Source organism: Mya arenaria, chromosome 3 (assembly GCF_026914265.1).
Source record: "Mya arenaria isolate MELC-2E11 chromosome 3, ASM2691426v1".
In the NCBI taxonomy this organism is placed as follows: Eukaryota; Metazoa; Mollusca; class Bivalvia; order Myida; family Myidae; genus Mya; species Mya arenaria.
Window position 1 is genome coordinate 55,527,364 of NC_069124.1, and position 14,964 is coordinate 55,542,327.

A 14,964-nucleotide genomic window follows, 5' to 3' on the forward strand; every position below is an offset into this window, starting at 1 on the left:
AGGGACAATCTCCTGGCCAGACTCAACCTCCATATCAAGTTTGAGGGCCATGGGTGCAGCCATTGTCAAGTTATCACTCGGATAAACTTTTACCATTCCAGGTCACTGTGACCTTGACCTTTGGCCCAATGACCCCTTAAATCAATAGGGACCATCTTCTGGCCAGGCCCAACCTCCAAGTGAAGTTTGAGGGCCATGGGTGCAGGCATTGTCAAATTATCACTCGGACGACCTTTTATCATTCCAGGTCACTGTGACCTTGACCTTTGGCCAGATGACCCCCAAAAACCATAGGGGTCATCTCCTGGTCAGGCCAATTCTCCAAGTCAAGTTTGAGGGTCATGGGTGCAGGCATTGTTGAGTTATCAATCGGACAACCTTTTACCATTCAAGGTCTCTGTGACCTTGACCTTTGGCTCAATGACCCCCAAAAACAATAGGGGTCATCTACTGGTCAGGCCCAACCTCCAAGTCAAGTTTGAGGGCCATGGGTGCAGGCATTGTTGAGTTATCACTCGAACAACCTTTTACCATTCAAGGTCTTTGTGACCTTGACCTTTGACCCATTGAGCCCAAAAAACAATAGGGGTCAGCTACTGGTCAGGCCCAACCTCCATGTCAAGTTTGAGGGCCATGGGTGCAGGCATTGTCACGTTATCACTCGGACAACCTTTTACCATTCAAGGTCACTGTGACCTTGACCTTTGGCCTGATGACCCCCAAAAACAATAGGGGTCATCTACTGGTCAGGCTCAACCTCCATGTCAAGTTTGAGGGCCATGGGTGCAGGCATTGTTGAGTTATCACTCGGACAAGCTTTAAAATTATTTTACCATCAAAGGTCACTGTGACCTTGACCTTTGACCCGATGACCCCCAAAATCAATAGGGGTCATCTACTGGTCAGGCCCAACCTTCATGTGAAGTTTGATGACCATACGTCCAGGAATTGTTCAGTTATCACTCGGACAAGCTTTGGTCTACCGACGGACCGACCGACCGACCGACCGACCGACCGACCGACCGACCGACCGACCGACCGACATACCGACATTGCCTGTGCAAAGCAATATACCCCTCTTCTTCGAAGGGGGGCATAAATATCCAAAATTGAAAATCATTTTCAACAAAAAAGGGAAACACACTTGGGAAATTCAAATACAAACAAAAAATTGAAAATTTTATTCAGTGTCTAAAATGTCTCAAAGTCAGACATCAAATGGCTTAAACGTTTAATTGAAAGTGTTATGTCTTACGTTCCATATTTTTTTTACATAAAATGGTACAATTTAACGTCATAATTCATAAACTTTGAGTGTTAAATGAATGACATAGTAACACATTCAGACACAAGGCAATTTATTGACAGCTAACTGAAACTATTTATGAAAGAAAAACAATGCTACTGAATCCCTGCGTTGTGAAACATACATACATGTTAACATAATACTAAGTGCTTTAAAGAAGGAGGGCAATGCTGTTTCACTTTGTTTGTGCTATAAATAAAGATAAAACAACATAACTGTCAAATGTTTTGTCACCAGGGGTGGTATTCAATATTCAACTTAAGTTAATCTTATAGTCATATATCATTGACTTCATTCATTCCATTGGTCAGTTATAAACAACAAGTAATCCGATTAGCTACATCGTTCTTTATTCCAGTTAAAATCAATATTGAAAACTAGCCCTGTGGATAACAGATGGAACCATTGGAATACAAAAAGTGACAACGTTAAACAAATGCATTGATTTCGTTGTTGAGTATTACATTTTTAAACTTCAAACCAAACTTTTCAAAACAAATGTCATACATACAGAATTCTTAAAAGATGAATAATTTATTCAAAATAAAAAAGTACAGACATACGATCAACACAAGCTCTTTAAAGCAAAAAACACTATCATTTAAACAGTTTATTAACAATAAGTTTGTGTTTACTTATTTATGGTGAACATAAAAGTATGATATTTATAATGAGATTGCTAAAGCCGACGAGATAATACATAAACATAGATAAAACTAGGTCGTCACTCACTTGTTGACATTTATTGTTTGTTTTTTTCTACTAAACTGCGCGGATTTCGTATGAATAGAATGTTGAACACACAATACATCAACAAAACATCTAGTGCACGGCAACCCATTGTGAATATCACAATATATTTACAGACAATTTTAACAAAAAATGTTAAGACAAGGGATGACAACACTCGCCCGCCTTCTCAGTGAACCAGGGGAAATAACTCGATAACTATTTTATTCAGAGTAATAGGTATTGATACTCATACATATGAAGGTATGTTCATGTGTCATTAATTAAGTTGCCAAATTTATCATTTTAAACCGTCAATGCGTTGCTGGCAACAACAGAGTTGTTTCACGCCGACGCCGACAACACTAACGGCTATGACTGATCCTAGACATTTTATGAAACACGGACGAGCTTAAATACATAAAAAGTAAAACAATCAAACATTTTCACAGCAATATTAATTAACTACAAGCATGTATTTTGCATTACTTGTGAACAATTGAAGTAATGGACATGATATGTCGTAGTGGAATGTTCTATAATCTAATGTTAATGCTGGGACAATATAAAAGCAGTATAGCCTATAGGACTGTAAGGAAAATGTCTTGGATTAAAACCCCGCTAATGAAAACGTTTATTGGTAAATATTGTGTATAAGAAGACCTACAACAAATTATTATTTTTTCACTTATAAGACCATGACTTCAGCAATTCGGTAAACACGATTTCGGTTTGACTAAAGTTGGCAGTACTACACACAAATATGATAATGAGAAGGTGCTACTTTCGGCATGATAATAGACACGTTTGATATCAGTTAATTTAATACAGTACCAATTACAAAAGACATAAATAAAAGAAACGTATACATATATAATGAAAATGAAAATGATCACAATGGATATCGTAAAGCGATTTGAACATCAAGTGACATCTTTAAATCAAACGTTTTGCAAAATTTTGCAAATTTCACAACATAATTTCTTTTAAGTCAAACTACACAAACGACGAAACAATCGTCTCATTTAAGACTATACGATTTCTGACTCTCTGTTATTGAAATCTTTGACGGAAATGAAAGCCCCATCCGGGAAGTCTGGAAAGTCGTCTGCTGTACCGGAAGTGCAGCCATTTGTGAGGTTTATCCGCCTGAGATCCTCCCCGGCCCGCACCTGATGCTTCTTGAGCGTCGGCATGGTCGCAGCACGGAAACGCTATAAACATAGAAATCCCACCATCACGAGATATCGCTATTGTACAACTACATTTATAGATAAAGGTATTTTAGCTGCACAAGATGTCGGCCTCTAACCCAAGAGCTCCTGCTGGAGCCGTATTCGAAATGCAACTTAGATTGAACTTAAGTTTATGTTTAAAAACTTTTGGCCTGTATATTTCGCTGACCAATAGGCTGAATGGAATCACTGAGGCATATCCAATGAAAAGGATAAGATCAATATTGAATAGTGGCACAGGGTTCCAACTACTAAAGACACGCTCTTGGCCACTGAAATGGAATGCAACATGACTAGTTTCTACCCAATCAGAGCGAGAATACCGACCTATTGATGTTCTCACATTCAAGCTCTGTCGTACAGTTAACATTGACCAGAAGCAAAAAAAAACTTATTAGCATTGGCCAATCAAAATGTGTCGATTCATATTGTGTCGAGTTGGAGACAGTATCAATAGAAAAAAATGACCGCAAATGTGAATAAGGCCAATGGTTTTCGGTCTTTATAAATATGCACACATTGCAGGAAGAAACACTGTCCCAAGGACAATACTATCTTTGTTCTAATGAAACGCGTATGTTTTTTTTTTGCAGAGTCATACATTAAAATGTTCGTCTTGTCACCAATAAATGTCACTAGCATGTGACGACAAGAATGTACCATGTGTTTTACTAGATACAGTATATCGCTAAGCGTCTGTATATACATGTACCTCAACGACTTAATGGTCAGCAGTACTAAGGTTAAAACATGGTTTGGTTAGGGTTACGTCCTTTTCAAATCAAGTCGGGTAGTAACCTTTGATATTAAGAACGTTATTGCCATCATTGGGGATTGGCGTCAAAAATATTTTGTATAAAGCTGTAAAGGTTTTTAAACTACAAATTAAAACACACACTCAAATAATTATTATTTCGTAGGCAGTGTCCGGTAGATCGAACCTGAAGCATAATTGTTTGAGGCCAAAGCAATACACTACTAGTATTTCTGTAAATTGCCTTCTTTTTTCCACTTTGACGGCAAGTTTTTACCCATTAGGTGCAAGGAAATTACATAATATATGCCGATCTCAAGTCATCTAACTTTATACACCTGAAATGTCTATTCTGAATAAATTATATTTATTGCATAAGTTTAATAAAATGATATATACTCTATGATCCACATATATGCTAAGAACCTCTTTATTCAAACTTTTATTACAAAGCTTCCAAGTATTTTAACACGATCAAAATCGTGCAGCAAGCAGACTTAATGAAGCTTATACGTTCACTAGGCCATTGGGCGCAACAGAGCGATTTGTATCATGACAGTTCATTTAGATTTATAGTATCATAATGATAATATCCATATTTTGTCTGAAAGACCCAATGTCTGATGTTCAGCGTAAAATTTGGACATCGAGAAAAGTCGAGCGTTTTACTATGCTACCATAGACTGTCAAGCACGATATTCTATTATGAAATAAAAATGCTGACAGTCTGATCAGCCCCTTTGACAAATAACAGATTCTGTGGATGACATCTTTTTCTCATTTTGTGCAATGGTAAGTCTTAGAACGACTTGCCAGCTAAATTGTAATATATTTAAACGATAACGCCAGCCATGTATGTTGTGCGCAATTGAGACTTTGTGGTTTTATACCTGAGCGAGATCTCCTTCCTGCTGGTATAACCGGAACACAAAGACAATGGGTATGCAGACGACTGAACAGAGAGCAAGCGTCCAGCCGATCATGATCGACCACCTTGGGTACTCGTAGGTGATAAATTTCCGGTCGTACGACAACTCCGAGTATGTGATGGCGCCCATGATGAATATCGTCTGTAAATGTTGCAAAACGTATACCAATAAATGTTTGCAACAGAAAAAACGGATAGCAGAACACAGAACAAATATCGACAATTAAGTTGGCACCATTCTATGTACTCGCATGAACAAATGTTAAGATGGCAATATACACAAAGATAAGCATATGTAGGAGTTACGTCCCTTCTCCGGAATAAAAGGCAACCCGTTTATAAGCCGCCACAACGTTGGGCCCCAGCATAGACGAAATGCGGATCAACAATCATAACGCTATGGTTGTATTTTTAAGCAATACTATACTCACACATCATTATATACATTGTCAAGATACTCACTTATAAAATGTAACTTATACATGTTAAAATCGTATCATGCATGTGAATATATGTCTTCATAGACTGATATACGCACACTATCTCACAGACTTACCATAGTGAATACACGCACACGACCTTCCTCACAGACTTACCATAGTGAATACACGCACACGACCTTCCTCACAGACTTACCATAGTGAATACACGCACACGACCTTCCTCAGAGACTTACCATAGTGAATACACGCACACGACCTTCCTCAGAGACTAACCATAGTGAATACACGCACACGACCTTCCTCAGAGACTTACCATAGTGAATACACGCACACGACCTTCCTCAGAGACTAACCATAGTGAATACACGCACACGACCTTCCTCAGAGACTAATCATAGTGAATACACGCACACGACCTTCCTCAGAGACTAACCATAGTGAATACACGCACACGACCTTCCTCAGAGACTAATCATAGTGAATACACGCACACGACCTTCCTCAGAGACTAACCATAGTGAAAACACGCACACGATCTTCCTCACAGACTTACTAGTGAACCATAGTGAATACACGCACACGACCTTCCTCACAGACTTACCATAGTGAAAACACGCACACGACCTTCCTCAGAGACTAATCATAGTGAATACACGCACACGACCTTCCTCAGAGACTTACCATAGTGAAAACACGCACACGACCTTCCTCAGAGACTTACCATAGTGAATACACGCACACGACCTTCCTCAGAGACTTACCATAGTGAAAACACGCACACGATCTTCCTCACAGACTTACTAGTGAATAAACGCCCACGCCCTCCCTAACAGACTTACCATAGTGAATATACGCCCACGCCCTACCATAGTGAATATACGCATACACCCTTCTCAACAGACTTACCATAGTGAATATATGCACACGACCCTTACCACAGACTTACCTTAGTGAATAAACACAGACGACCTTTCTCACAGACTTACCATAGTGAATATACGCACACTAGCTTCCTCACAGACTTACCATAGTCAATATACGCACACGACCTTCCTCACAGACTTACCATAGTGAATATACGCACACTAGCTTCCTCACAAACTTACCATAGTGAATATACGCACACTAGCTTCCTCACAGACTTACCATAGTGATTATACGCACACTAGCTTCCTCATAGACTTACCATAGTGAATATACGCACACGACCTTCCTCACAGACTTACCATAGTGAATATACGCACACTAGCTTCCTCACAGACTTACCATAGTGATTATACGCACACTAGCTTCCTCACAGACTTACCATAGTTAATATACGCACACGACCTTCCTCACGGACTTACCATTGTGGATAAACACCCTCCCTAACAGACTTACCGTAGTGAATATACGCCAACGCCCTCCCTAACAGACTTACCGTAGTGAATATACGCACACGATCTTCACCAAAGACTTACCATAGTGAATATACGCACACGATCTTCACCAAAGACTTACCATAGTGAATATACGCACACGATCTTCACCAAAGACTTACCATAGTGAATATACGCACACGATCTTCACCAAAGACTTACCATAGTGAATATACGCACACGATCTTCACCAAAGACTTACCATAGTGAATATGGGTGTGAATATCATCCACATGTATTTCATTACGGGGTTCACCCGGAAACCAAACATCATCTCTAGGTTGTCTTGGAATCGGTTCGTTCCTGGAATATACGTACAATCAAAATGATAACTCTTCCAGAAATATACATACAATCACAATGATAACTCTTCCAGAAATATACATACAATCACAATGATAACTCTTCCAGAAATATACATACAATCACAATGATCACTCTTCCAGAAATATACATACATTCACAATGATAACTCTTCCAGAAATATACATACAATCACAATGATAACTTTTCCAGAAATTATCTATTCGAAGTAAAAACAGATCTACGTAACCACTTCAGTTCGGTTTTAAATAGGTAGATTATTTAACAGGACCGAGAACAGTCCTACAAAACGAAAAACAATGCACACCGGTTGCTATTTACATAAAAGTTTCCACTTTTGACAATTTTCTGAAACAATGTAAAGAATTCATCTCGTTTAGTCGTGTATACTGATATACTAATTGATAAAAACCATAAAAATAACCGTAGATAAAAACGACGTTTTCTTTGCATTTTCAAAAAATAAATAATACCAATTAACCGAGTCAGTATTTTCTGCTTATTTTTAAGGTAATAAGTATACACGTAAACAGAATACTCCACACTATCAACAAATGTAAAACCAGTGTTTACTTTTTCTATCAACTATAAAGAAAAGAAATCGCTTATGTAATGGCTATCTCGTTCTCTCGTAAATAAAATTCGAGACATGTTCTTGGCAAAAATAAACCCCAGCCGCATTTACATTGTCAGTTTCTGATAACATATGCATAAGGTGTCCCATCGATCATACGGATAACTTTTAAAATATAACCTCATATATGATGCTTTTATAATTTGAATGCATTAGCTGTAGTCTAAATTAGTTCATCAAACTGGATTCCAGTTTGGTCAGGTGAAGGTGAAAAATGACTGAAAGCAAATAACCCTGAGCTTTACGCCGAGGGAGGCAGGGGGTCGGGGGTCGAATAAGGTCCCTTGGCGGGTCAAGGGCAGCACCATGGTGAGGGTCAACGCCCCTTTAGCTCCCTGCTATGAAGAATTTTAAGAGCCTAAGATTGCATTCAGACATATATGTACTTATTGTTAAGAACTAAAGTTTTTTTTTTGTTAGAAGACAAAAGAGATTAAAAAAAAACCCGGAATATTCACATCCTGGGGCCGCCCAGCCCAGACTCCGACCTTTTGCCTTGAATGTTTGCATAATTGGATAATCAACATTGACTTACAAGAGCGTTAAAGATGAAACTGACCGACGTAAAATCAGATCGGCACAGGTAGTATTCGGCTACGATCAGTCACATTTAATTTACACCAATATCATTTAAATACTGGGCGTCAATATTTTCAAAGCGTAGCTTAATGGTGGATTTAATACCTTAAAATACGCAGGCTTAAGGAGCAGTTGTTATGGCTTCAACAATACAATAATTGATGTGCTAGCGGCGAATTATATACTATTTCAATCATGTGATTATATGCAGACAATGGCAAAGAATTACGAGGAAATTCCTCATCTGTTATCTAATGGTACGACAAAAATGTCATAAATGAAACAATCTAGATTTAAGAACTTGTAAACTCATACAAATGATTAAGATCATATCTGCATATGACTAAGGATGCATATTCATGGAAATAAGACATGCTTTTCATGGAACGTTAGTGTAGGGTCACAAGTGATAATGGCTATCTTTAAAGCGTAGCATGCACTGTGGAAATATCTATCAGCAAGCCAACACTCGCTGAAGACTGAGTGGCGGACCCGTGTTCTAGTAGTTAGTAACTTGATTGTCAATCCAGGGTTCGCAGGTTCGATATCCCGCCTCAGAACTAACATAGATAACCGTCTTCCGATAGGAACGTAAAACGAGTAACAGTGCTATGCGCTCGTTTACATGTACGTAAACGAACCAGAGTTGCTTTGACCAAGGTAGCATCTTGTCAGAGCACTTTAGATTAACGACCTAACAAGACATATACACTCAGTGGGTCCGACTTTGATTGTAGAAATTCCCGTTGGCGTAGTGAAATAAACGTACACCCACCCCCAAAACGACTGAAAGGTTGACACGACGTCAAGCGTTTGGGACGCATGCTGGGCATTTTGTACACGTACCGTAGATATATGACACGACGACACACTCGAAGAACGCAACGACCAGCACGATACGACTCGCCGAGTAGTAATCGAACAACTGAAACACATACATCCCTCCCTGTAGGGGAAGGGTTATGGGTGAGTCACCTGGCATTTACAACTCACCTGTAGTATTATAGAGGTAAGGACACATACATGTATTCGTGATACAGTTTAAACTGTTACAGCCCTCAAATTGATAGTTCCTCGCGTGACATAAAACAGTTGGTCACGAGGGAATTGCAACATCCATGATCGAGCATATCATTCAAAGAAAAAAATCATTGCCCGAAGAGTTATGAACAGAGGTCAAGTTCGGACAATGAACTTGTGACAGCCTCCGTTTACACCTATTTTATGTCTTGTATGTACAGTTTACTGGCATGTCCCCTAAATTAAAATCAGCCATAGACATATCAGATGCATAGAGATTATCTCATCTTCGTAGACTGTTATAATCGATAGTTATTCCATTGTATGATCTATTGCTGTAAAGAATGACACCTTACACACAGAGTCTTTTTTAATCGTATTAAGGCTTAGATGCTGTAATTAGTAATGCAATCAGTCCCCTTGCTGAAGTATATACTATACGTGTATCATTTACATGACATATCGTACAACGCGCCTTTTAATGAGTGAAATATGGTAAATCATATGAAATATTTCAACTCACGCTTTAACAAATATTTCTCCCACCTCAGATAAGTAGATCAAATAATTTAACCAGGCTAAAAATTCTTATTGTGTTGTGGCATTTAGAACGCTAATTAACTATTTATCGCTTCAAATGTCACCATAAAATAGTTTTCACGCACTTTTCAAGAAATAATGCTTAACTCTCCTTAGAACTATTTAAAAACCGATTTGACTATTAACATAGTCTGAATCACTGCGCGCATATCCATGACGACCACGAATTATCGCATATCCATACGCAATTATTTTTACTAAGCATAAAAGAGTTCCAGCAAAAAATACATTTTTACTTAATTTTGTTTAACTGAGTTGGGAGAAAAAGCATCTACCATAGCCGCTCGTGTAAGATAGGTTCATCCCGACCCTCGCGCAGGGTGTTTTGCAAAACACCCTACGCTCAGGTCGGAATGAACCTATCTTACACTCTCGGCCATGGAAGATACTTATAATCTTGACAATGTCAAACACGCAATTGAAGTGTAAAACTTGTTATTGTCGTGATTTGGATTTGAAATAACCAGTTAGGACGAAATAGCTCACAAACCTTACGCGTATTTCATATAAAACATGAACGTGTCATGATCGTAAACACGGCTTGTTTACTTTTTAACTAAAACAAATGCGTACTGAGGAAGAGATTCAGAACATACATTATTTCTATTAGTAAGTCATAATGCTCGACAAAATATGCACATACATCCTTGCATTCACCAAGAAAGAAGTCAAGAAAACAGTCCACCAACCTTGATCTATATTATAGCCATTTTAATCGTTCAAAGGTTCTACAGGGCTGAACAGTTTACATAATCTTAGTCAATGACATTCTCGATGATAAAAAACATAAGTAATTAAATGCATAGTCAGTAGAGGACAGAATTACTTTCAAATCAAGTTCGACAATTCCGGTGCCGTTAGAGCGGAACAGGCATGCTAAGTTTATTTTTATTTAAATTTGATGCAGTAAAATCAACTCCGTTCTAGTATAAACCATTTCAGCATTTGTGGCAATGACTGATCGACCTCATTAAATATATAATTATGTATAATGTATGGTTCCAACAAGACTTTTGTACCAGTTCTGCCCCACAAGGTGAAGGGTTAGTCCATCTTGGATGTTGAACAGATCGCTGTAATTGCTAAATTCTATACGGCATATTTATGCACAATCAGGACCCATCAGTGCTTAATGCTGTGTACTTTTAGAGGCTGATGGAATCACAAATATGCACATGCATGTCTTATTGTTTTAACTTTGTGATGATGCAATGAATAAACTTCACATGTCATATAATGAGAAGTATGTAAACAAGTTGGGATGTAATGAGAACATTTAATTTCTAGAGATGCTGTTTATTTGACCAAAACATATTTGCACAGCAAAACTATACAAGTGTATGTAAAATAACAAAACAAAGAGTGTCTGAAGCGAAATAAATGATCGAGGCGAATTCAGTGTAATAATACGTTCAGTATAGTGAGACTTATGTAAGAATGTTATATTTATACCCCCCCCCCCCCCCCCCCCAGAATGCCCTTACCTCGGTAACCATGGAGAGCCCTACGAGGAAGCAGGTGACGCAGACGACACCGATGAGAATTTCTCGTCTGAATCCTTTCCGGAACACGTGGGGGTAAAGGTCAACCACGAAGGTTATGAACCCTTCAACCCCCACAAACTAAAATGGAAATGGTTCGTGTCTAGTAATGTAATATAATATTATATAAAACAAATGGATTTCTATTACACCAAACTTGACTGAAATCTTCAAATTCTTGGCAGGCATCAAGATTTTGATTTTTTGTTCACATTTTTTACTCAATGCTGAGTGGAAAGTAAAGCACGAAATGTTAACTTCTAAACCGCTCCAATCTAAAATTAATGAATTCAGTAATTAAATATCAATGAATATTGCAATCGATCTCTAAGTAAGAAAATCAAATTATGGGATTCTGCTGCTATCTCGCTGGAACAGGCAAGATGCCAGTTCATTGCAGTTGCATTTAAGCAGAAAAAAACAGGAGTATGCAGACGACATATCGGATATGAGACTGTTTTTATCCCTTCTCATTTTCAGCGGTTTTTTTTATACAATAAGCTAGTGGGTAGCATTTCCTAGAAATCCTGAATCAATTTTGGTCACCCGTGCCAACGGGTTCAAGACTGACACAGATCCGGGGCTCATATGTCTTAAATGTTCACAGAGAGATAAATTGAAAGCAACACTCCGCAACTGTGTTGCCATGATGAGTACCCAGACTCGCAGAAGACATTATGGCTACAAGAATACTCGTCTTATAGATAAACGAATAAATTTATGGCGATGTTTGTTTTCTGAAAAGGTAATATTTACAATAGCAATAAATGGTGTAACCACACCAGGTATTCAACAGTTTATTAATAGTGAGAGGAGATCGTGAAATGCATCTATCCTAAAACAGTAATTTACAACGTCGCTGTCGGTATTGTTCTTTTAACTTCTTCGTGATGTTAACGTTGATCCCTTAATGCGGTATCATTTTATTTTGCTGCGCTGGTTCTAAACTGCGAGTCGGTCACTCCGGTTTATAACTAAAGCATCGCTTGGCGGTAACAATAAGTAGCCCCACATCGACGCTGCAGACGACGACGGCGATGACGTGATGCGCAATTTTCATAACAAAAAAAATCAAACACACATTGAAAATGTGTATATATGGAGGGCCGCGTAAAGAAAGTGTATCTAAGTTACAAGGTTCCCGCGTTTGGTATAACACTTCGGAGTGCTTCTCGTTTATGTACAGTATCTGAATGTCTATATGTCAGGAACACCGCTTCGGGGTACGATATGAACGCCAGGCGTACTCCATTTTACGTACCTGACTGTCGAGTCCCAGTAGAATGACCATAATGAAGAATAGACAGGACCAGAAGGGGGCTATCGGCATCTGGGATACCGCCTCGGGGTAAGCTATAAATGCAAGGCCTGGTCCTGTAGAAGACAAAGGGTACAGAATGATAATACAGTTTTATTGAAGAATAGTAAAGCATTGTAAGATTGGCATTAACATATTGCGAAGCACACGCCAACTTGACCGACAGATAACGTCCGTAATAGTTCAAGGGAGGTAATCCAAAAAGTGTAATGAACTTTGTGTATGACCATCACCTCCTTTGCGTTAGTAGCACTTATTTACTGACGAACATGTTTTCGCATTAAACAGAAGCTTAAAAATGCATAAACCTCATATATTTTCTTTAACGCTACATGCACTGTGACCGTTACCTGACTCGGCTACTTCGGCGACGGACACTCCCTGTCTTACGGCCATGAAGCCAAGGATGCTGAAGATGACGAGGCCAGCCAGTATGCTTGTGAAACTGTTAACAAGACCGAACAGTACCGCGTCCCTACATGGAAGAAAAGGGGGGAATATTTAGATTTATAGTCTTATGCACGCAAGTGTACGCGCACGCAAGAAATACTGCATTTGTCGATTTTGGACCATCTGGTGTCAAGTCCCTTTAAAGCCCCAGTAACACACATGCTAACAAACTGAAACGGGATAAAGTTGGTAGGAAGCCCGTCAGTGTATGCGACTAATCGACACGTTCGGACAGCACCCGTCCGACTAACGATGCCAGTTTTAGAACTGCAGTCTTAACAGTAGGACCGTGATGCTGTCTAACACACATAAAACATCGAAACTGTTCGCAAAATATATAGCCGAGCAGTATTTTCCCTCGGTACTCATATAACCGCCCACCTGTATAGATGCAGTGTGGAAATAGTATTCGTTACTGGGGCGGCCCAACAATATATGTGTTAATCTCAATCAGGAAAACAGAATGATGTCCCTACAGAGCAAAATAAATGGCAACATGATCTCATACCGACATGATGCAAACGGGGAGGGGAAGTGTGCGTGTGTGTGGGGGGGGGGGGGGAGGGGTCTAAGATTTCCTTTCGACAGCGGGGCTAATGGAGTTGATACCCACAACCTCTGTACAAATAAGTGCAGTAGTAGTGTCTGTGTCCATGGTGTTCTATTGAGTAATAATGGCAGCGTTATTCCCGTTGTATACTGGCATTAGGTGGCCTGTGTAAGCATTGAGTTAAACAATCTGATAGACATACATGTTATATAAACACACGTGAATTTCATGAGAACTCGATGAACGTTAAATGCCAGCCATTAGACAGATCGCACAGCCGGTATAGCGATAACGTGTAACCTGACGCAGGCCATTAAGGTTGAGAGGTGTATACTGATCGTGGGACAGGAAGGTGATGGATGGCCTATGTACCTTGTTGCATATAATTAATCTAGAATCAAGGAATCTCGAAATTTAATCTTTTATATATACATGTACTACAGAAAATTCTTTCTGGCATTGAAGCGTATGGTGTATTCTAGATTTTGTGAACTTTGGCTAACAATACCGTACCATGTATACTGACCGACAGACATGCAAACGCGTACACTTAGACTTGGGAGCAATACTAAACTTGTGGTGTAACATGTACTATTGAATATTTCATGACGCACAGCAATAAAAAGATCTCAGAGTTCTGCTTGAGGTCAAATCTAATTATAATGTGTGTTTCTAATTCTTTACTCAGATAGCTTAAAATCAATTGGCGGGTAACTATCGCGGACAACAAAGAATTCATACCAGTGCACCTGTACGATAATAAATACTATCTGCTTTTCATGTCGAACAATAGAGAATAATAGGGCTGATCGGGGTACTATAATAGGCGACAAAGGCGTTCATTTGCTGGAGTAAAGTTCGCATTATAAGGCATTGATTGAAGGTCTATGCAGCAACAGATAGTATTATGTCTAAAATATAAAAACCTCATTGTCTGGGATATGCGTATGTGTATATTCACATCTTAAGCACGTGTGGGGCATTTCTGCTTCAATACGAGACAAATTTAGAGTCCAATGTGAATTTGTTCGTGAATATGTATCAATTTCAAGATTTGGAAGATAAATCATGCCTGATAAGTTATCTGACGTTTTACAGTTCACGGCCTTTTGGACTCTTGTATTCATAGATATTT

At 38.9% G+C, this 14,964-nt stretch overlaps 1 protein-coding gene across 2 annotated transcripts in view; it reads right to left on the bottom strand.

Annotated features, from left to right (window-relative positions):
- Window positions 1-1,166: 1,166 nt before the first annotated feature.
- LOC128227309 (sodium- and chloride-dependent taurine transporter-like) overlaps window positions 1,167-14,964 on the bottom strand; it is a 41,989-nt gene continuing 28,191 nt past the window's right edge. For both annotated transcript variants that reach the window (XM_052937712.1, XM_052937713.1), the window contains exons 8-14: window positions 13,180-13,304; window positions 12,773-12,885; window positions 11,455-11,592; window positions 9,197-9,296; window positions 7,016-7,116; window positions 4,915-5,094; window positions 1,167-3,249 (exon numbers count right to left, since the gene is read on the bottom strand). In XM_052937712.1, the coding sequence (XP_052793672.1) occupies window positions 3,067-3,249; window positions 4,915-5,094; window positions 7,016-7,116; window positions 9,197-9,296; window positions 11,455-11,592; window positions 12,773-12,885; window positions 13,180-13,304 (940 nt within the window). In that variant the 3' untranslated portion in view covers window positions 1,167-3,066. The remainder of the gene's footprint in view (window positions 3,250-4,914; window positions 5,095-7,015; window positions 7,117-9,196; window positions 9,297-11,454; window positions 11,593-12,772; window positions 12,886-13,179; window positions 13,305-14,964) is intronic.